Source organism: Balaenoptera physalus, assembly GCF_965194825.1.
Source record: "Balaenoptera physalus genome assembly, chromosome: X".
NCBI lineage: Eukaryota > Metazoa > Chordata > Mammalia > Artiodactyla > Balaenopteridae > Balaenoptera > Balaenoptera physalus.
Window position 1 is genome coordinate 133,691,236 of NC_138903.1, and position 19,447 is coordinate 133,710,682.

At 61.8% G+C, this 19,447-nt stretch overlaps 3 protein-coding genes across 7 annotated transcripts; all 3 read left to right on the forward strand.

Moving 5' to 3' along the window:
- Window positions 1–8: 8 nt before the first annotated feature.
- ATP6AP1 (ATPase H+ transporting accessory protein 1) lies at window positions 9–7,412 on the forward strand. Of its 2 annotated transcripts, XM_082445861.1 has the most exons (11): window positions 9–225; window positions 483–609; window positions 1,083–1,163; window positions 2,987–3,061; window positions 3,331–3,524; window positions 3,929–3,969; window positions 4,763–4,848; window positions 5,254–5,495; window positions 5,980–6,027; window positions 6,109–6,340; window positions 6,559–7,412. In XM_082445861.1, exons 1-11 carry the CDS (start codon window positions 74–76, stop codon window positions 6,766–6,768), a joined length of 1,488 nt encoding a protein of 495 aa, XP_082301987.1. In that variant the 5' UTR covers window positions 9–73; the 3' UTR covers window positions 6,769–7,412. The 2 variants fall into 2 exon arrangements, with proteins under 2 accessions (XP_082301987.1, XP_082301988.1); XM_082445862.1 differs by lacking the exon at window positions 1,083–1,163 and having other exon boundaries at window positions 12–225.
- Window positions 7,413–8,007: 595 nt separating this feature from the next.
- Window positions 8,008–13,961, forward strand: GDI1 (GDP dissociation inhibitor 1). Of its 2 annotated transcripts, XM_082445864.1 has the most exons (11): window positions 8,020–8,198; window positions 9,376–9,483; window positions 9,631–9,730; window positions 9,873–10,007; window positions 10,478–10,676; window positions 10,923–11,054; window positions 11,606–11,705; window positions 12,040–12,211; window positions 12,504–12,648; window positions 12,780–12,834; window positions 12,925–13,961. In XM_082445864.1, the coding sequence occupies exons 1-11, from the start codon at window positions 8,154–8,156 to the stop codon at window positions 13,075–13,077; spliced, it is 1,344 nt and encodes a 447-aa protein (XP_082301990.1). In that variant the 5' UTR covers window positions 8,020–8,153; the 3' UTR covers window positions 13,078–13,961. The 2 variants fall into 2 exon arrangements, with proteins under 2 accessions (XP_082301989.1, XP_082301990.1); XM_082445863.1 differs by having other exon boundaries at window positions 8,008–8,198; window positions 12,780–13,961.
- Window positions 13,962–14,592: 631 nt separating this feature from the next.
- On the forward strand, window positions 14,593–19,447 carry FAM50A (family with sequence similarity 50 member A). Of its 3 annotated transcripts, XM_082445902.1 has the most exons (13): window positions 14,593–14,828; window positions 16,065–16,149; window positions 16,248–16,347; window positions 16,621–16,766; window positions 17,200–17,276; window positions 17,388–17,454; window positions 17,611–17,672; window positions 17,917–17,993; window positions 18,221–18,275; window positions 18,467–18,515; window positions 18,608–18,678; window positions 18,773–18,883; window positions 18,994–19,447. In XM_082445902.1, the coding sequence occupies exons 1-13, from the start codon at window positions 14,718–14,720 to the stop codon at window positions 19,000–19,002; spliced, it is 1,020 nt and encodes a 339-aa protein (XP_082302028.1). In that variant the 5' UTR covers window positions 14,593–14,717; the 3' UTR covers window positions 19,003–19,447. The 3 variants fall into 3 exon arrangements, with proteins under 3 accessions (XP_082302028.1, XP_082302026.1, XP_082302027.1); XM_082445900.1 differs by having other exon boundaries at window positions 18,773–19,447; XM_082445901.1 differs by lacking the exon at window positions 14,593–14,828 and adding an exon at window positions 14,898–15,045 and having other exon boundaries at window positions 18,773–19,447.

Here is a 19,447-nt window from a genome sequence, read left to right on the forward strand (position 1 = left end):
AGCTCGGGCGGGGGCGACGGTCACCTGATCTGCGGCGGCCGCGGCGGGTCCAGGCAGTGGAGGCTGAGAGGTTATGATGGCGGCGACCGTGGTGGATCGAGTGCGGGCGGGGATGCGGCGGGCCCCGGCGCTCTGGCAGATGCCATGGCTGCCGCTGGTGATGGTGGCGGCGGCGGCGGCGGCGTCGGAGCAGCAGGTGCCGCTGGTGCTGTGGTCGAGTGACCGGTGAGCGGGGCGGGCCGGGGCGGGCCGGGGCGGGCTGCGCTGCGCGCCGCGGCGGCTGAGGTGCCCTCGCCCGACTCCGGGGCTGTCCTTGGCGAGGGGCGGCGGGGCCCAGAGGGGGACTGTCCCTTGCTCGGCGGCTCCATAGCGAGTGGGCTGGGTCTGAGCTCTGGGCCCCACGCATCAAGCTGGGAGCCCGTGGGTTTCCGATCTCAAGCCATGAGCCCCCGCTTGACAGCACCTCTTCTATCCCCTGCCAGAGACCTCTGGGCTCCTGCGGCCGACACCCACGAGGGCCATATCACCAGCGACATGCAGCTCTCTACCTACTTAGACCCCGCCCTGGAGCTGGGCCCCCGCAACGTGCTGCTTTTCCTTCAGGACAAGGTGCGCCTGCCACAGCCCTCTCTCGGTCATCAGGAGGCAGACAGCCCCCCCCCCCCAGGACACTGAGGCCCATTCCTCAAGAGAAGCTTCAGTGACCTTGTCCCAACTCTAGGGAGGTGTGGTTCCTCCCTTGGGAAGGCATGTAGGAGAACGTTCAGTGGGAATGGTGAGGGCCTTGAAATGGCACCCACTTGATTGGGGGAAGTAAAGGGTCAGAGGCCAGATGCCCAGTGAGTGCCAGACCCTTATCTGATCTACTCTACATGGTGGGGATGATGAACCCTCTTTACAGATCAGAAGAGTGATGCCCAAGGATGGCAAATGACTTACCCAAGGTCACACAGCTAATGGGTGGCAGAGTCGTGATTCTAACTGTAATCATCGTGAGGGAGAGAATCGAAGAATGATCACTTACTGAGTGCTTCATTCGCACTATGCTGAGCTGATGTCATTATCTTGGTTTTACTGCCAAGGAAGGATTGGCTGAAGTTGTGTGGCTTGTGCAAGCCACAGCTGGTTCCAGCCTGAGTCTGTTGGACACCCCTCCACCCCAGGTTTGTGCTCATATCCAGCACACTGTTTACCCTCCCATCTGGGTCTTTATGCTCCCAAAGCAGGCCTGTAGACCACAAGAAGGTTCGAGGGCAGTGTAGGATTGTCGTTTGGGAGGTTATCGAGCTTCTGCTTGTCTGTTCCTCATTGGTGGCCTGTATGGCTCATTCCCCTTTTGGTCCCCTTTTGGTCTTGCTCTGTCGTTCTGTGGGCAGGTGGTGGTGGCTGTGCTGGCCTGTAGTCCTTCCAGGAGGTGGTAAATAATGTAGTCAGACTGGAACTCAGTTCTAGTTGTACTACTTACCGGCCTTTGGACACGTGAAATACTCTGCAAATGCCCCTTTCCGCATCTGTAAAATGAAGACACCACTGACATCAGAGGGCTGTGAGGAGCATTCCTCATAGGCCATGTAAAACGTTTAGCTGGCGTCCCCACCCTGCCTTGTGGCATTCCTTCAATTCATTCATTTGTCAAATATGGACTACCTACTGTGTACCAGGTATTAAGTGTTGGGGACACAGCAGTGAGAATAACCCAAGCCCCTACCCTGGAGAAGCTGACACTCTCGTGAGGGTGACAGGTAAATGCTAAGTTGGTGTATGATACAATGTCAGTTCTGTAGTCCTTAGAGAAGGAAGCAGACTAAGGGGACAGAGTGACTGGCAATGCTGTTTAAGATAAGGGTGACCAGGCAAGCGCTCGCTGGGGAGGTGATATCTGAGCAGAGACCTAAGTGGAGGGAGGGATGGAGCCGTGTGGCTGTGGGGGAAGGGCATTGCTGACAGAGGTAACAGCAGGTGCAAAGGCCCTGGGCAAGGAGCGCTTCTGGTGAGCCCGTGGAAGAGCTGGTGTGGCTGGAGAATAGTGAGCGAGAGAAAGGGGTAGGAGATGGTCAGCCAAGGAACCAGGAGACAAGGGGGGAAGACGTTGGTTGCAGTTCTAAATGTGGCAGGAAGCCTTGGGTGATTTCGAGCAGGGAGTGCCATGAGGACACAGCGGTGGTTCCTGGGCTTTCAGAATGAGAGCTTAGGTGGCCAGACAGGGTCAAGATTCCTGCCCAGAAGGGAGAGGAGGCCGGGCAAGTATGTATACTAAACAGGATGAGGTTAGGGAAGCTGATTAAGATCTCCTCTGGGCCTAACTGGGAAAAGCCAGAGGAAGCTGGGAGTTGGGATGGAGGGGCAGAGGTTGAAGGACACCTCTAGGTTGCAGAGGAAGAGGGACGGGCTTGGGGTTACTGTGGTCCAGAGAGCTCAGAAGACTGCAGTGCTTTCTCCAGCACGTTATGAGATCCTCACCTCTCTCTCGCCTTCCACCAAAACCAGGCAGGGAGGGGCACTTCTCCCCCTCCTTTGCAAAGGGTCTCATCCAGACCGGACGGACGCGGCTCTACCTGTGGCAGCTGGCGCGCAGGCTCTCCTTGTCTCTGACTTCTGCCCTGGGGGGCGTGCAGTCAGTGCTCCTGGCTGCCCCCCAGCTCCTCCCCACAGCTTCCCTCTTCCCTCCGCAGCTCCTCCTGTCTGCTTGCGGGGGGCGGCTGACTCTTACTCCCGAGGTTACCGTGAATCAGCTGCCCACAGACTTCCTTCCAACCCCGTGACCACCTTCCTTGTTCCCTCACCCTGCCAAGAGGGTGCCGGAGAAAAGAGAACCTTCCACCGCCCCACCCCACCCCTAAAATGTACCCTCGCTCACTCTTCGGAACAGATCAAATTTGACTCTAAATGAGATTTTGCTGGCCCTGCAAATGCACAGGGAAGGTGTCTGCCCCCTGCCCTGGCCCTAGCCCAGCATTCTGAGGCCGTCTCCCTGCTTCCCTACTAGCTGAGCATCGAGGACTTCACAGCGTACGGTGGCGTGTTTGGAAACAAGCAGGACAGTGCCTTCTCTAACCTGGAGGTAAGGGTCCTCTCCCAGCTGCAGGCCCTGGAGGCCATCCTGCGCCCCCTCTCCCAGCACAGTAAGAACCGTCCCCTCAGGAGCCAGAGATGCTGGCTGAAGGTAGAAAGGCCTTAGTGTCAGGGCCAGGGGTGTGGCGTGTTTTCTTTGCCACCTGGAATGAGAGCTGGTGTGGGTGTGGGCGTGGCTTCCCAGAGAGGTCTGGGAGGCTGGCCCGGGTCCCCTGGCCCCTTGCTAACTCATCCTCTCGCCTGCCCCTCTGTCCCCAGAATGCCCTGGACCTGGCCCCCTCCTCTCTGGTGCTTCCGGCCGTCGACTGGTACGCGGTCAGCACTCTGACCACTTACCTGCAGGAGAAGCTCGGGGCCAGCCCCCTGCACGTGGACCTGGCCACGCTTCGGGAGCTGAAGCTCAACGCCAGCCTCCCGGCCTTGCTGCTCCTCCGCCTGCCCTACACGGCCAGGTACGGCCCGGCCTCTAGCCTCAGGGCCCAGGCTCCGGTGGCGCAGCTCAGCCAAGGGGAGCAGTCCTCCCGTTAGCACCTTGAGGCCCTCCCAGAAGGTGCCTGTGTGGCCGGACGAGGCGGACGTGGGCCTTGCTGGCGGGGAGCCGGCCCGCCTAGCGGGGACCATACACGGGGCAGGTGGCAGGGACTTGAGCGGGACTCCGAAGCTGGGGGAGGAGGGCCGGGGGATTCCAGGCAGGGCTGTGAGGTGAGCAAAGGTGCCGGTGGTGGGAGTGAGCCCCCCCAGCTCGAGCGTGCTAGGTGGCAGGGCTACCAGGCAAGGACGGCGGCCCAGGGCGGTGGCCCAGGGCGGCGGCGGCCATTTGGATTTGGGCGCCTCTAACGTTCTGTCTCTTCCCTAGCTCGGGTCTGATGGCGCCGAAGGAAGTGCTCACAGGCAATGGTGAGCGGGGGCGGGGCGGGGCGCGCTTTCTGTCCTCATCCCACCCTCAGCCGCAAGGAGCCCGCGCTCCTCAGCCCCTCCGCCCTCCCAGGGTGGCCCCCCTGCTTCTTGGCAGCAACCGGCCAGCTGAGCAGGGCCCCGCCGGTCCCCAGGCCTCGGCCCTCTCTGGCTGGGCCCAGCCTGGCAGAGCTGTTGGATGTCCAGGGGCCTTCTGCGTGCCGCCTGGAGCCAGTTTCCACTCAGGCGGCCTGAATCCTAGGGTTTGGGCTTGAATATACCAGCAACGTTTCAAAAAACAGTTCTGAGGACTGGTCTTCCTTTGGCCGTAAAGGACAGTCATTCCTCCTGGCAAAGTCACTGGATACTTTCCGGGGGTGGAGTTGGAGTTTTCTGTGTCTGTCTGTCTCTCCTCCTTCCGCTGAGTTAGGGTGTGGCATTAGGGACTCAGTGACTGGGGCCATGGTGGCCGGGGGAGGCTGGGGCTGGGGGGATGGTGAGAAGCGGCTGCTCGAAACAGCGAACACTAGTGAAGGTTGCGAGGGTCTCAGCGTCCCACCAGAGGACGTGCCAGGTGCTGGTGTGTGGGGACTGCGCAGGGCAGACGTCCGGTGCGCCCCACCTCGACACGGCGACCCCACTGAGCACCGTGCAGAGGCGGCGCCGAGAAGGTGCATGGAAGGGCCCAGCCTTGCCTCTGCCGCGCCACAGTCAGATGGGTTCTCGTGGGCAGGGGGAGCGTGGCCGTGAGTGGCCGCCTGCGACTTGCTTCTCTGCTCTCCCCGTTGCTCCTCAGATGAGGTCATCGGGCAGGTGCTGAGCATGCTCAAGTCGGAAGACGTTCCGTACACGGCGGCCCTCACGGCAGTCCGCCCTCCTAGGGTACGTGCCCTTGCCCGGGGCTCCGGGAGGTGTGGCCGGGGGCCTGGAGGGGGGCTGGCTTCTCCTCTGGGCAGATGTCGGGGGCGGGGGGCGTGCATGAGCCGTGAAGTCCTGCTTCCTCCTTCCAGGCGGCCGCTGCCCATCTCACCCCAACAGCCTTACTGGCTGGCGTATTCGGACCATAAGTCCAAGTGTTCCTAAGGTGCAGAGACGAGAAACCTCACACAGGCTTAGGGGCCACCAGGGGAAAGCTTCGCAAAGGAAGCTTTGAGTGTGAGCGTGGCTGGTGGGACTTGCGATGGTGGAGAGAGTGCCCCGCGGGGACCGCGAGGGCAGGCCGCTTGGTTCAGGGCCTGCTGAGAGACCCAGGGCTGTTGAGAGAAGGCTTGTGGGCTCTTTCTGCAGGTGGCCCGTGATGTAGCCTTGGTGGCTGGGGGTCTGGGTCGCCAGCTGCTGCAAAGACAGTCGGCATCGCCTATGATCTTTTCCCCTGTGAGTTACAACGACACTGCTCCCCGGATCCTGTTCTGGGCCCAAAACTTCTCGGTGGCATATAGGGACCACTGGAAGGACCTGACCTCCCTCACCTTTGGGGATCAGGACCGCCTCAACCTGACCGGCTCCTTCTGGAATGACTCTGTTGCCAGGTAAGGGCGAAGTACATGCCACTGGGGGGGTATGTGTTGGGGGCTGTTCGCCGTGGGGATGCAGGTGGCATTGTGGCGGGGGGAGGCTGGCGGAGGGCTCCTGAGTGGGCGTTGTTCAGAGTTCTGCCTCCTCACGCCTTCTCGTCCTTGGCCCGACCTCGGTGCTTAACACCTTGGATCCTGCTGCTTCCCCCTTGAGCAGCCTCAGCGATCCCAAGGGGGAGCTGAAGGGAGTAGCCGTGGGTTCAGGGGAACCAGAGGGAGGAGCTCTCAGCTGGAGGTAGGGAACCTGTGTGCTGGCTGGTTCCTGACTTAGGGTGTGATGGGGCCTCAGTTTTCCTATCTGTCAAGTGGAGGCACTGCCTCTTCAGGTGGCTGTGAGGACCCCGTACAGCTTAGGTAGAAGGATACCTGAGGAACTTGCTCTAAGATGCTCAAGGCCATCCCAGAGCCTGATAACTCACCTCTTCCTCTGACTCCGCAGGCTTGTGCTGACCTACGAACAGCTCTTTGGTACCACGGTGACATTCAGGTGAGTCCGAGAGGCAGGTGCGGGTGGGCTCGTGCGGCTCCGGCCTCTCCAGCTGCCTGACACCTCCACGGCCTCCCCCAGGTTCATTCTGGCTAACCGCTTCTACCCGGTGTCCGCCCGACACTGGTTTACCCTGGAGCGCCTTGAAATCCACAGCAACGGCTCTGTCGCCTACTTCAATGCGTCCCAGGTCACAGGGCCCAGCATCTATTCCTTCCACTGCGAGTACGTCAGCAGTCTGAACCAGAATGGCAATCTCCTCGTGCCCGGCACACAGCCCTCTCTCTGGCAGATGACTTTTCAGGACTTCCAGGTAGGAAGGGGGAGGGACCGCGCCTGGAGGTGGGGAGCCCAGGTTGGAGGTAGCCCAATACTGGGAGGGGCTGGGGGAGCAGAGGCCTGAAGAGTCTCAGTGTCCTTTGGGTTGGGGTTAGGGCTTGGGAATGTAGTTGAGAGTCCTGTCCCCTTGGTGCTCCCACACCCTTACTGGGCCTCCCTGTGTGGGGCCACTTGGTGCTTTCTGCCCCCCAGATCCAGGCCTTCAACGTGACGGGTGAGCAGTTCTCCTACGCCAGTGACTGTGCAGGCTTCTTCTCCCCGGGCATCTGGATGGGGCTGCTCACCTCCCTGTTCATGCTCTTCATCTTCACCTACGGCCTGCACATGATCCTCAGCCTCAAGACCATGGACCGCTTTGACGACCACAAGGGCCCCACCATAGCTTTGACGCAGATCGTGTGACCCTGCGCCTGTGGGGGGCTGAGGGCATGCTGGTGTCCAGGTCGTCGCGTTCCCACCAGAGGCATGCTGGGCAGGAGGGCTTCCCCTCTTCCTACGGTAGCATGACTCCTGGCTCCCCTCAGCCTGTCTGGCTCTCTGTTCCACCTGCTGAGGGTCTTCCCTGGGCTGCCCACTCCCCACCTCTATCACCAAGCTGTATGTATTCTGCGTAGATAGTAGGCACATTTCCCAGGCTTGGTCATTGTGAAGGAAGGGGCCGTGAGTTCTAGGGCCCGTCCTCCTCCCCCTTTCTCCTTATTTATTCTCATCTCTCTGCCTTCGCCCCTTGCTGTTTATAGTGCTTTTGTGTAGCCGGTGCTCCCTCCCCAGGCTCTATGGGGCTCCTTCTAGCAGCCAGGAGCTGGAAGTTCCCTGAGTTTGGGGGGTGTGGAAGTACTATTTAACTGTCTGTCCTGCTTGGCTGGTGTTATTGTTTTTTGGTGATGTTGTGCTAAGGATAAGCAGTGCACTGGGTTTTTTTTTTTTTTGGTCTGAGAAGGAAGGGACCTCCATGGCAGGGGGGCTGGGTGTGATCACTGGGTGCCTGGCAGGAGCCTGGGGTGCTCGCGGTTTCCTTCCTAATAAAATAAAGACGGGTCGCCATGCTTGGGCCTCTTGTTACTCATTTCTGCGCTGGGCACAAGGGAGGATGCGCTTGGCTGAGGGCTGCCGGAGGAGGCGTGCGAATGTACCCGTAGCCTAGCGCGACCAAGAGGGAGGCGGGAAGGTCTCGCACGGGTCCGTCCTGCGGGCTGCTTTTCCGGGGGCCAGGGGAGGCCGGGAGGGTTGTTAGCAAGCTGCGTCCCTAACCGATTAAAGGAGGGCGGGGGCGGTCAGCGCCCGGGAAGGGGCTGGAGACGGCCGCGACAATGGCCGCCCCCACGTCCCTAGGGGGCCGCCTCGGGCTGCCGCAGCGGCGCGCACCCAACCCGCGGGGCCGCGCTGAGCTTCCCGGGGGGCGGGGCGCGTGCGGCTCCCGCGCACGGATCCCTCGCGGACCTCAGCACCGGCTGCCGGGCCGCCCCGCCCGCCCCGCCCCGCCCCGCCCCGCCCCGCCCCGCCGCTCTCCCCTCAGGGCCGTTGGCGAGCGGGCGCTGCCCGCAGAGCCGCGCTGGTGCTGGAGCCCGGGCCCCAGCAACCCTCACGGGAGACAACCCGGGGAGGCGGTGGCCCCGGTCGGCGCGGCGGGGGCGGGGAGGGGCCGGGACTCTTTGATGCGGCGGAGGGGTCGGGCTACGGCCAAAGCGCCGCCATCTTTGGTCCAGTGCGGCGGCGGCGGCGGCGGCGGCGGCGGTGAAGGAGGAGGAGGAGGAGGAGCCGACGGGCGCTGACACCGAGGCCTGACCATGGACGAGGAATATGATGTGATCGTGCTGGGGACCGGCCTTACCGTAAGTGCGGCCTCTGGCGTCCGGGGCTCCGCATCGCCCTCTCCTCCCCGGGATGCTGCAGCCCTCGGCCCCATCCTCCCATCATTGCCATCGCGGCGCTGCCTCCCCCGGCGTTCGTGTCCCCGAAAAGACAGCCCCATGCCCATCCCCCCTCGACGTTGCTTCTACCCACTGCCATGGCCCATCTCCAAGAAGCGGCCCCTCTTCTGGCCGCCCCCCCCCAACTCCCCGGGCCCCGACCCCTGGCCCCTCCCGTTCTCCCTATTCCGGCCGGCAGGGCCGGAAAGCGCACCCCCGCTCGCCCCGATGTCTCCAGTTGCTCCCTGACCCCGCCCACCCGGCCCCCACCCAAGGCCAGCCCAGCATCACCTACCATCTTGCGCTAATTCTGGTGGGGATGTAGTAGTACAAGGACCGCCGGTCAGGTCCGGGGACCTCACCAGGATGGGCCCTCATCCCGCCTCGGGGCCCGGGGACCCATGGAATGTTCCAGAAGGAGCAGCAGTGGGGGCAGTGACCACATTCCCGTTACCCCACCCCGGTTTCCCGTGGAGACCTCAGGCTGAGTCGTATTTGCAGCCTTTGTCCTTGGGCTGGTGACAGTGACTGGTGAGGGTGTTTACCCTCCCCCAAACCCCCTCGGACTGCTGCCTTGAGAGATGCATCCCCTTCAGTCGGGCGCAGAAGCCCCTCCCGTGGCTGGGAAGGCTCACGGTCAGGGGCTCTCCTCTTTGAGGAAAGAGCAGCCCAGGGTGGGGCCTGGGATTTCAGTACCATGCTAACTAAGCCTTTCTTCGCTTCCCTTTTGGGTCCCTTTGGCTGTGCAGCTAGGTCTTCCCTGTGGTTCATTGTGTTTTATCTGCTTTTCTGTGGGGCTCTACATAGGTAGATGATTTGCTTGGTATCTGGGTTGCTGGAAGACCGTGCGTGTGTCTGCTGGATACTCTCTTCCTTGTTCACCTTTTTGCCCAGCAAGGTTATGAAAGGAAATCGTGGTCAAATGAAGCACCACTGCCAATTTTAGGCAAGGCGACCAGCCACGGATGGAAGGAGCTGTCCGTTGGGGCACAGTCCTTCCAGCTTTGCTCTCCTCTCAGGGTTGGGGTGGGGAATACATCAGCGCTGCTGGTGGGAATGTGGGCAGGTAGGAGTGCAGTGAACGTCGCCCCTCGCCCAGGAATGTATCCTGTCGGGTATCATGTCCGTGAACGGGAAGAAGGTGCTGCATATGGACCGGAACCCCTACTATGGGGGCGAGAGCTCCTCCATCACCCCCCTGGAGGAGGTAGGGTGCTTGGGGCCCAGGCCCATCCCTTGTTAACCTCACGCGTGGGGTGCAGAACGAAGCAGCTCCCCAGGTTTTCTGGGCGGGGGGTGGGGGCGGGAGGGGGGGTCCTTGAGGTGCATCTCTGTCTCTCTCTCCTGCCTGCAGCTGTATAAGCGTTTTCAATTGCTGGAGGGGCCCCCTGAGACGATGGGCCGGGGCCGAGACTGGAACGTTGACTTGATCCCCAAATTCCTCATGGCCAACGGTGAGGGAGATGAAGGAGGTATTATGGGGGGTGATTGGGATGACCAGAGGAGGGTCAGACTCCAGAGAAGGGCAGCCAGACCAGCTAGAGCTTCTGGAGTGAGCCACGCTGACTCTGTTGCCTTGCCCACACCACCCCGCAGGACAGCTGGTGAAGATGCTACTGTATACAGAGGTGACACGCTATCTGGACTTCAAGGTGGTGGAGGGCAGCTTTGTCTACAAGGGGGGCAAGATCTACAAAGTACCGTCCACCGAGACCGAAGCCTTGGCTTCTAGTGAGTGCGGGTCCCCTGAGCCAGGGAATCGTGGGGGGGGGCAGCTGTCCAGAGCAGGGCGCCCCTTGCCCAAGGTCACGTTCCTCACGCCGTACCAGAAGCCTCTTGCTCTGTCGTCCCTCTGTGCCCTGGGCCATGCCTCCCACTGGTTGCCAGGAGGGGAGTCCACGTGCGGAAGGGATGTGGGGTCCTTGACAGACTTCAGTTTTTGACAGGGGCTCCATCTGATTAGTGAAACATCCCCAGGTGTCGGAGCCGGGAGGGCCCTCAGAGCCTGTCCAGCCCGACTCGCTCTTCGTACATATGGGGAAACTGAGGCCAAGAAGCACAGAGGGGTTAATCTGAGGTCACATGGAGGTCAGCAAGAGAACTCAGCTGGGAGCTAGGGTGCCCGCTTGCTCTGCCTGCTTGGTGGGATGGAGAGTTTCATTGTCTGTGGTGCAATGATTGTTTTCACGTTGCCCGCATAGATCTGATGGGCATGTTTGAGAAACGGCGCTTCCGCAAGTTCCTTGTGTTTGTGGCAAACTTTGATGAGAATGACGCCAAGACCTTTGAGGGCGTCGACCCCCAGAACACCAGCATGCGTGACGTCTACCGGAAGTTTGACTTGGGCCAGGATGTCATCGACTTCACCGGCCACGCCCTGGCGCTCTACCGCACCGATGAGTGAGGGGAAACCGGCATGGCAGAGCACCCCTCGTCCGGCCCGCACCCTGCCCTCCCTGCTCCTGCCTGCTGGCCTCTCGTACTCAGCCTCGTGCTCGCTTGCCTGTCACCTTTTCTGTCTCTTCCCTACATTTGACCCGTGGTCTTCCCCGGGCCATTGAGGGTGGTGGGAAGGCTGGCCTGGTGCCTGGGTGGGGTGCACTGGGGGTCCTGCTGTTGGAGCCTCTTCTGACCCCATTCCCCCAGCTACCTGGACCAGCCCTGTCTTGAGACCATCAACCGCATCAAGTTGTACAGCGAGTCCCTGGCCCGGTATGGCAAGAGCCCGTATCTGTACCCACTCTATGGCCTTGGCGAGCTGCCCCAGGGCTTTGCAAGGTAAGGGCGTGGCTTCGGTCGGTTGGCGGTCCCAAGAAGGACTGAGGCCAACGATGGAAACGGCCCCCTTGGGTATCTCCACAGCATTTTGTACTTTCCCACTGTGATCCTAGTTCATTTCACACCATCCTTGGGTGATGGCACTACGGTGGGGTATTGACGTGCAGAGTTGAAGGACCACAAATGGGGGCTTGCTTGGCTCCTGGCCTGAGTCAGGCAGTGCTAGGACTGTGCGTGGGGCCTGGAAACCTCGAGTCGGATTCTCCAGAGCCCTTCGTTCTGTCCCCCAGAACATTTCCGTGAGGAGCCACCCTCACGCTAGCCCTTTGCAGAACACTCTGGCGTTAAGCTCCAGAGAGAAAGGAGCACTCCAGGTTCAGTCCTGAGTTTGTGGTGGTGACAGAGTTGGGAAGGACCACCAGGTCTCCTGAGCTCTGCCTGCCTGGGGCCGCCTTCTCTGCACCCTCGTGCTGGTAGGGGCAGGTGGTGCAATAGCACTGGTCCCCGTTTGTCCTGGGAGGGCGCCCTCACCTTCACTCTCCCCACCACAGGTTGAGTGCTATCTACGGGGGGACCTACATGCTGAACAAACCCGTGGATGACATCATCATGGAGAATGGCAAGGTGGTGGGCGTGAAGTCCGAGGGAGAGGTGAGCCGTCCCCGCCGCGCAGGCATGCTGGTCTGGGCGGGGTTCGCCCCCTCCTTAGAGGTGCTCTTCCCAGTGACCCTGGCTCTGCTGGGTCTGCTGCTGCTCGGCTCTGAGGGCCTCAGGCTGGGGACCGGGGCTCCAGAAGAAGACTATGTAGCCGATCCTGTTGGCAGACATCTGCGTATCAGGGCCCCCCTCCCCGAGGTGCAGGAGGAAGCTGCACGTTGTGGGAGTGTCCCGCCTGCCGGAGCTGCCAACCCTCATCGTGAGTCCGGGCCCTGAAACACTGAGGGGTGTGATTAGATAGGGACAAGGCCTTTTGGTGCTTTCATAGGTGGCCCGCTGCAAGCAGCTGATCTGTGACCCCAGCTATGTTCCAGACCGCGTGCGGAAGGCTGGCCAGGTTATCCGTATCATCTGTATCCTCAGCCACCCCATCAAGAACACCAACGATGCCAACTCCTGCCAAATCATCATCCCCCAGAACCAGGTCAACAGGAAGTCAGGTAGGCCAAGCCCCATGTGACTTCCTCCAGCGTGTTCTCTTTGGTGTGGCTCAGGCCTGTCCCCCTCAGCCTGGGGGCTGGCTCTCTGCCAGATCCCTCCATGGAAGAACGGGGACCCACACTGCAGTCCCCATGACCTGAGGTTCTAGGGGTTGGCTGGCTTGGCCTCTTCTCCTCTGGGAGGGCGGCAGCTTGGATGCTTCCTGCTCTGCAGGGCTGGGGCGGGCGGGCGGGCCGAAACTGAGCTCGGTCCCCCACATGCCCGCGTTAACCGAGCCCTTCCTGCGGGCAGACATCTACGTGTGCATGATCTCCTACGCACACAACGTGGCCGCGCAGGGCAAGTACATTGCCATCGCCAGCACCACGGTGGAGACCGCAGAGCCCGAAAAGGAGGTTGAGCCGGCCCTGGAGCTGCTGGAGCCCATTGACCAGAAGTGAGGGGCTGGGGGGCGGGGGCTGGGGCTGAAGCTGGGGGAAGGAAGGGAGCCAAGGAGCCGGAGGGTGGGCATCAGGGAGGGCAAGGCTGGTTGTGAGACCTGTCTCGTCCCTTCCATCTGCCCGTCAGGTTTGTGGCCATCAGTGACTTGTATGAGCCCATCGACGATGGTTCCGAGAGCCAGGTAAGCAGCCTGTCCTGGCCCCGGCTCCTAGCTGCCCGCCCAGGGCCCCTGCCCAACTCATCTCGGGCCCTGGGCGCTGGCTCTTTCCAGGTGTTCTGTTCCTGCTCCTATGATGCCACCACACACTTTGAGACAACCTGCAACGACATCAAAGACATCTACAAGCGCATGGCAGGCTCCGCTTTTGATTTTGAGAACATGAAGCGCAAACAGAACGATGTCTTTGGAGAAGCTGACCAGTGATTGCCGACCCCCGCCCCAGCCCCTGGTGCCCTCTGCCCCAACCTGAGCCTGTTCTCCTCAAGGGCTGGGGAGATGGGCGTGGCTGGGCACCCCCGTTTCCAGCATCCTCTGCTTCCCCCACCACATTCCTGTCACCCACCTCATTGATTCACTGACCAAATCCTTAACCTTAGTGATGGTTTGGGAGATGGCGGGGGGGGGGGGGTTGGTTAGTATCCTCTTTCTTGGCCCTTCCTTATTCTGGGATAAGGGGGTTCCTCTCCTTGTGTGTGTCTCTCCCCCCACCCCTAAGTCTTCTGCTCTGTTCGGGAGGAACGTGGAGGAAAAGCTGACTTCTGCCCCCACCGCTCTTACCCCCGCTCTAGTGGCCTTTGGAGATGCCCCCTGCCTCCCCCCACCAGCTCTTGTGTGTTGGAGAGAAGGGGCCCTCCCAGCACAAAGTTGCAGTCCTTTCCCTACCCCACTCCCGTAATTTATTCTAATTTATTAACTTGGGCCCACCCTGTGTGAGAAGGGGGCACTGTGCCCCGCGGCCTCATGGTGCGGCCTGGGGCTGTGGAGCAGCTACCCTGGCCTGGCCTTCCTAACCCTGGCGACCCTGGTGCAGCCTGGGAAGGAAGAGGGCTTGGGTGTGGCCCCGTTGGAGGTTGATTTGGTTTTTGTTTCTTGTCTTTGTGTTTGCTGGTACTTGCTGAGAGAGAAAAGACATGTGAGCAAAGCAGAAGGAGGTGGGAAAATGGATCCAAACCCCGTGTGCCCTGCCCTATTCCTTTCCCTTAGTGGTGGGAGACCCTTATCTCGCAAAGTGAATGTGTCCCCTTCCCCAGCCTCTAGCGTATTTCACAGAAAACAAAACCTCCCAATAAAACTGTGTTGAAACCTGAGCCCATATCGTTAGTTTTATTTCCCCAAAGCTGCATCTGGGGCGGGGCCTTGGCTCCCTGGGCTGTCCTGCTCTCCTACCCAGGCTTGGGACTGCGTGTGGCTTAGCTTTGCTCCTGATGGCTATAAGAGGTGACTTTCTTCATCAGGAAATTGCAGAGCCCCTGAACTGAAAGGGCCTATAGAGGAAACAGGTCACATCACCCTGCCCAAGGGGTTAATGTGAGAGGACTCGAGGGAGAGGGGTTTGGCCTGGGGTGGGGGCTGAAGTGGAGGAAGCAGAAGCGCAGGCCCAGCCTCGTGGCCTGGGGAAACGCGGGACTGGGGCCCCGTCTTGGGAGGGGAGTCAAAGCCAAGGAAGCAGGGGGAACCAGGGCGCCCTCAGGCAGGGAGGCAGCGAGGGGATTGGGGGGATCTGCCCTTAGACTGGGATCAACATCGAGGACGTGAAGGGCCCGGGGGCCCAGCCTTGGGGTCAACAGAGGGAAGCAGGACTGGGGACCCAGCCTCGTACCGGCGGTTATTGTTGAGGAACTGATGGGGAACCTATAAAGAGAGGGACCGGCGTCCAGCTTCCGGCGGCCGGCGGGGCGGGGCCGCTAGCGGGGCGGGGTGGTGGGAAGTCACGTGCCGGGGGCGGGGCGCGGTGGCAACGCTTCTGGAGGCGGACGTTAGGGTGCTGAGGTTAGTTGACTGAAAGGCCGCCTCTGCAGCCGGCGCAGCCCCTGGGACTCGGCCGGACCGCTGTCGCCGCCGCCATGGCTCAGTACAAGGGTGCCGCGAGCGAGGCGGGCCGCGCCATGCACCTGATGAAGAAGCGGGAGAAGCAGCGCGAGCAGATGGAGCAGATGAAGCAGAGGATCGCGGAGGTGCGGGCCGGGCCGGGGCGCCTCGGCGCATGCGCGCAGACCGCCGCCCGTGCTCTGCTCCCGCCGCCCGGGGTCTCGCGGGGCCCCGGGGAGCGGGAGCAGAGCGCGGGCGGCGACGGGGGGTTGGGACCGTTGCTCGCCGATCTCTAGCAAGGGGCGGAAATGAGCCGGCGACAGTCTGTTCGTCTGTAAAATGGACGCAGAAGGCTGAGAGGAAGTAGTTTGTGACAAGGCTCCAGCAGGAAGGAGCCACACTCAGTGGTTACATTTTTGGCATTGGGGCGACCGTTGAGGGCACCGAGCATTGTTTCTCTGGCCCTTCAGCCCTGAGAGTCAGGCCCAGACTCAATGGATATCAGGAAGGGTGGGCCCCAGCCAATGCACCGGACTCATTCTGGAGCCCTTTCCACGGGACAAAGGCAGGCAGGAAGGTCTGGGGTGCTCGCGGTTCACTAAGGGCTTCAGTGAGTGGCCAATGGCAGTGGGCCGTCAGGAAGGAAGGCGCCCTCCACTTAGGCCTTTGGGGGCGACTCGGTGGAAGAGGAGGGACTCGGCGCAAGGGGAGAGCAGGCCTTAGGTGCTGTGGCAGCTGGGCCCAAGGAAGCGGCTGCATGCCGAGGCCTGGTGCTGCCTCGGTTTACACTCATGCCCCAGCCCCACCGTCTCAGTGCGAACTCAGTGGCGGGACGGAGGTACATTTCTCTGCTGGCCACCTCCTGTGGAGGCTGCTGGCCAGAGAGGGACCTGCTTGGTACCAAGTGGGATGGGACTGGGCTGGAGTGAGGAGGCCTCGTGGGAAGCTGTTGGCAACATCTGGGGCCAAGAGGGAGCAGCATTGCTCGGTGAGGGGCTCGGCCGTCAGCCACTCTCTGCTCCCCTTGTCACTCCTTGCCTTGGGTCTCCAGAGCTTCAGCTTAGGAGCTGGGCGTGAAGAACACCAACGGCAGGGAGGACCCACGGCTCCAGACCACTGAGTGAGCTCTGGTTCCCAGCGGGACCTGTGGAGGGGCCGGAGCAGCGCAGATGGCGCGGGGAAACGGCCCCACTTGGTCCCCTCGGCACTGGAAGAGCCTCTCACAGCCCCGTGGAGCCTTCCATCAGTCAAGGGAAGGGGACATGTCTTTCCCAAGGTCACATCATAGTGAGTCTAGGGACACACCTGGGACTAGAACCCAGGTCCCCACTTGCATGGTGGGGTGGCAGGTGGCCCTCACTGCTGCCTTCCCTCCCGGACAGGAGAACATAATGAAATCCAACATTGACAAGAAGTTCTCTGCGCACTACGATGCCGTGGAGGCGGAGCTCAAGTCCAGCACCGTGGGTAAGCAAGGCGCGCGTGTCCCCGCTCCCGGGCTGAGGCCGGCTGCGTGGCTGACTCTGGGTGACCGCCTCTTGCCCCCGCGTCTCCTCACCTCGCAGGTCTTGTGACGCTGAACGACATGAAGGCGAAGCAGGAGGCCCTGGTGAAGGAGCGGGAGAAGCAGCTGGCAAAGAAGGAGCAGTCGAAGGAGCTGCAGCTGTGGGTCGCCTCCTCCCAGCCGGCGGCCTCCCCCTCTGGGCGGGGGGCGGGGCTCGTGCTTGGGGGCGGGTCAGGCTGGTGCTGCATGTGGAAGGGGAGGGAGACCCTTCGTCATCATCAGAGCCCTGCCCGTGAACTTGAAGTGCCCTGGGCCAGTAGGACTCCTCTGGGCCTGCGCTGAGTGGGACCCGCACTGAGCACACAGGTGGCTCTGGGTCGGGGAAAGGGCCTCGGGGGTGGGGACATGCATGACGGCCACCCATGCCTTGGCAGGAAGCTGGAGAAGCTGCGCGAGAAGGAGCGCAAGAAGGAGGCCAAGCGGAAGATCTCCAGCCTGTCCTTCACCCTGGAGGAAGAAGACGAGGCAGGCGAGGAGGAGGAGGAGGCGACCATAGACGAGGAGGAGCTGGAGAGGGAAGGTGAGGGCAGGCTGCGGACGGGGTGCGGTCCCGCTGGCAGAGCTCTGTCCTGGCTTCTGGTTCTCAAGTGGAGAAGCACATCTACCAACAGCCTCGACGGCCCGCCGCATTCGGGGTCCCGGACCTCACAAGTTGGGGCAGGAGGGAAAGGGCCAAGTCTTCACCACGGCAAAGTTGAGTGGGGGGCTCGCTTTCAGTGGCCGACAGAGTGGGAACCAGCTGTGCGGTCCCTGGGCAGGTGTGTGGGACTCGTGTGGCTGGGCACCAAACTTAATTCTGTTTGAATAATTTCAGTGTAAATTGACCCAGCCGCAGAAAGTAAGCGGCTGCTCGCTGGACAGTGCAGGCCTTGCCCAAGGGAACAAGGGGCCACAGGAGCGACTCGGGAAGGCTGAGGCCACCACAGAAACCCTTGTGTTTCCTTTTGCTCCAGAGATCACCGCAAAGAAGAGGAAACTGGGGAAGAACCCAGATGTGGACACGAGCTTCTTGCCTGACCGAGACCGGGAGGTAAAGGCGGCCTGACCCCGACCCTGGCAGAGGCTTTTGCTCAGGAAGTGGGGCCCTGCGTGCCCCCCTGGGCAGCCCTGGGCCTCCCTCCTTTGCCTCTTTCTCTTCTAGGAGGAGGAGAATCGGCTCCGGGAGGAGCTACGGCAGGAGTGGGAAGCCAAGCAGGAGAAGATCAAGAGTGAGGGCTCCTGGAGCGGGATGCACGTGGCCCGGGGCTGGGAGCCACGCCCGCTCTCCTGTCAACGCTGCTCTGGGCAGTGCCCCGAGCCCCAGGGAGCTGGCAGGGAGTGGGGACACCGGGGTCTGGAGGCCAAGAGGCAATTCTGTTTTGTAGGCGAGGAGATCGAGATCACCTTCAGTTACTGGGATGGCTCTGGGCACCGGCGCACAGTCAAGGTGACGCTGCGGGGCCTGCGCCCCGTGCCCCATGCCCCTCGCCCTTCGGCCCCAGCCTCCTTTGGACTCGGTGGGAAGGAGCTGTCAATCCCGACAGAGCCCTCAGGCCCCTTGGTGTGGGTGGCCCCTGGGGGTTCAGGGGGAGCAGGGAGGAGGGTTCCGGGCTTCTGTCCTCCCTTCCCAACTCCTCGGTTGGTTTCCCCACACGGTTTCCCTCTCGCCTCTTCTTGGGTCACTCACACAGATGAAAAAGGGCAACACGATGCAGCAGTTCCTGCAGAAGGCCCTCGAGATCCTGCGCAAAGACTTCAGCGAGCTCAGGTGGGGCTGCGCGGGCGTGCGACGGGGTGCACCGGAGTCTGCAGCCTCAGCCCTGGCGCTCGGGACCCCAGGTGGCAGCTGCTGCTCGCGGCACGCTGGGCGCCGCGCTCCTGAGAAGGGGGCCGGGCCCCTTTTCCCATCCCCCTCCCAGCATTGCGGGCCTCTGCCTCCTGGCTCTGGTGCCCCGGTGTCCTTGGCCACCTGCTTCCTGGTCCTTTCTCCCTCAGGTCGGCAGGGGTGGAGCAGCTCATGTACATCAAGGAGGACCTAATCATACCCCACGTGAGTCCCTTCTCTGTCCCCGCAGCCCCGCCCGGGTTGCGGGGAGGGTCTTGGGCTGTGGCACACCCGGGGGCTTCGAGGGGGGGGCCCGCCTGCTCTGGGTCTTCGGCTCAGGTGGGCAGGGCTGGAGCCCAGCTTGCAGGCGGCCGAGATGGCTCCCCTGCCTTTGCTTTCCTGCCCTCTGCTCCTAGCACCACAGCTTCTATGACTTCATCGTCACCAAGGCGCGAGGGAAGAGCGGTGAGTGTGCCCGGCCCCACCCCCCAGCCACTTGCCCGTGTCACAGGGCGGCAGCTGAGGGGGCCTGGCCTCTTGTCTCCTTGTCCCTGCAGGGCCCCTCTTCAATTTCGACGTTCACGATGACGTGCGGCTGCTCAGCGACGCCACTGTGGAGAAGGATGAGGTACGGTGGGCGGGGGCGCCACGCGGGTAGGAGGGGGCCAGCCGCGTGGCCCTGAGCCCTGAGCCGCAGCGCCCGGCCCTCCTCCCGTCCTCAGTCGCACGCGGGCAAGGTGGTGCTGCGGAGCTGGTACGAGAAGAACAAGCACATCTTCCCTGCCAGCCGCTGGGAGCCCTACGACCCTGAGAAGAAGTGGGACAAGTACACGGTACAGAAGCCCTCGAGCGCTGAGTGGGAGCTGGCCTGGCTGCCCGTCAGGAGGCCCGCCCGGCCCTGCTCAGCTCGCTTTTCCTTCTCTGTGCCCTGGTCCTGCACCAGATCCGGTGATGGGGCAGCAGCGCGGCCCCAGCTCCTCCGGCTCCCTGCGGCCCCCTGCCTACGTCCCCAGGATTCCGGGCGCCCGGCTCCCCGCTCCCAAGACGTGACGGGGCCTGCTCAGCCCCTGCCCCTGGCGCTGTTGTTTACCGCCTTTTTCTTTTACGACAAAGAGATACACGCGTCAGAGCTGGAGCACCTGTTGTGCGTTTTATTTTAAAGATTTTTTTGTTGTTGAGGTAAAATTCACATAACATAAAATTCACCATTGTGACCATTTGAAAGCGTACCATCCAGGGGTACTTAGTACGTTCATAATGTGAATCACCCCGAAAGGAGACCCCACGTCCATTAGCAGCCGCCCCCCAGCCCCTCGCACCCCCTAGTTTACTTTCTGTCTGTATGGATTTGCCTATTCTGGAAGTTTCACATAAGTGGAACTATACAATATCTCTGC

Excerpts from the sequence above, each read along its gene's own strand:
- ATP6AP1 (XM_082445861.1), top strand. The coding sequence starts at position 74 with ATGATGGCGGCGACCGTGGTGGATCGAGTGCGGGCGGGGATGCGGCGG. Across the intron at positions 610-1,082 it reads TGCTTTTCCTTCAGGACAAG|GAAGGATTGGCTGAAGTTGT; the intron begins GTGCGCCTGCCA and ends TTTACTGCCAAG. Across the intron at positions 6,341-6,558 it reads TGACTTTTCAGGACTTCCAG|ATCCAGGCCTTCAACGTGAC; the intron begins GTAGGAAGGGGG and ends TCTGCCCCCCAG.
- GDI1 (XM_082445863.1), top strand. The coding sequence starts at position 8,154 with ATGGACGAGGAATATGATGTGATCGTGCTGGGGACCGGCCTTACC. Across the intron at positions 9,484-9,630 it reads CCATCACCCCCCTGGAGGAG|CTGTATAAGCGTTTTCAATT; the intron begins GTAGGGTGCTTG and ends TCCTGCCTGCAG. Across the intron at positions 12,212-12,503 it reads CCAGGTCAACAGGAAGTCAG|ACATCTACGTGTGCATGATC; the intron begins GTAGGCCAAGCC and ends TCCTGCGGGCAG.
- FAM50A (XM_082445900.1), top strand. The coding sequence starts at position 14,718 with ATGGCTCAGTACAAGGGTGCCGCGAGCGAGGCGGGCCGCGCCATGCAC. Across the intron at positions 17,673-17,916 it reads GGCACCGGCGCACAGTCAAG|ATGAAAAAGGGCAACACGAT; the intron begins GTGACGCTGCGG and ends TCACTCACACAG. Across the intron at positions 18,516-18,607 it reads CAAGGCGCGAGGGAAGAGCG|GGCCCCTCTTCAATTTCGAC; the intron begins GTGAGTGTGCCC and ends TTGTCCCTGCAG.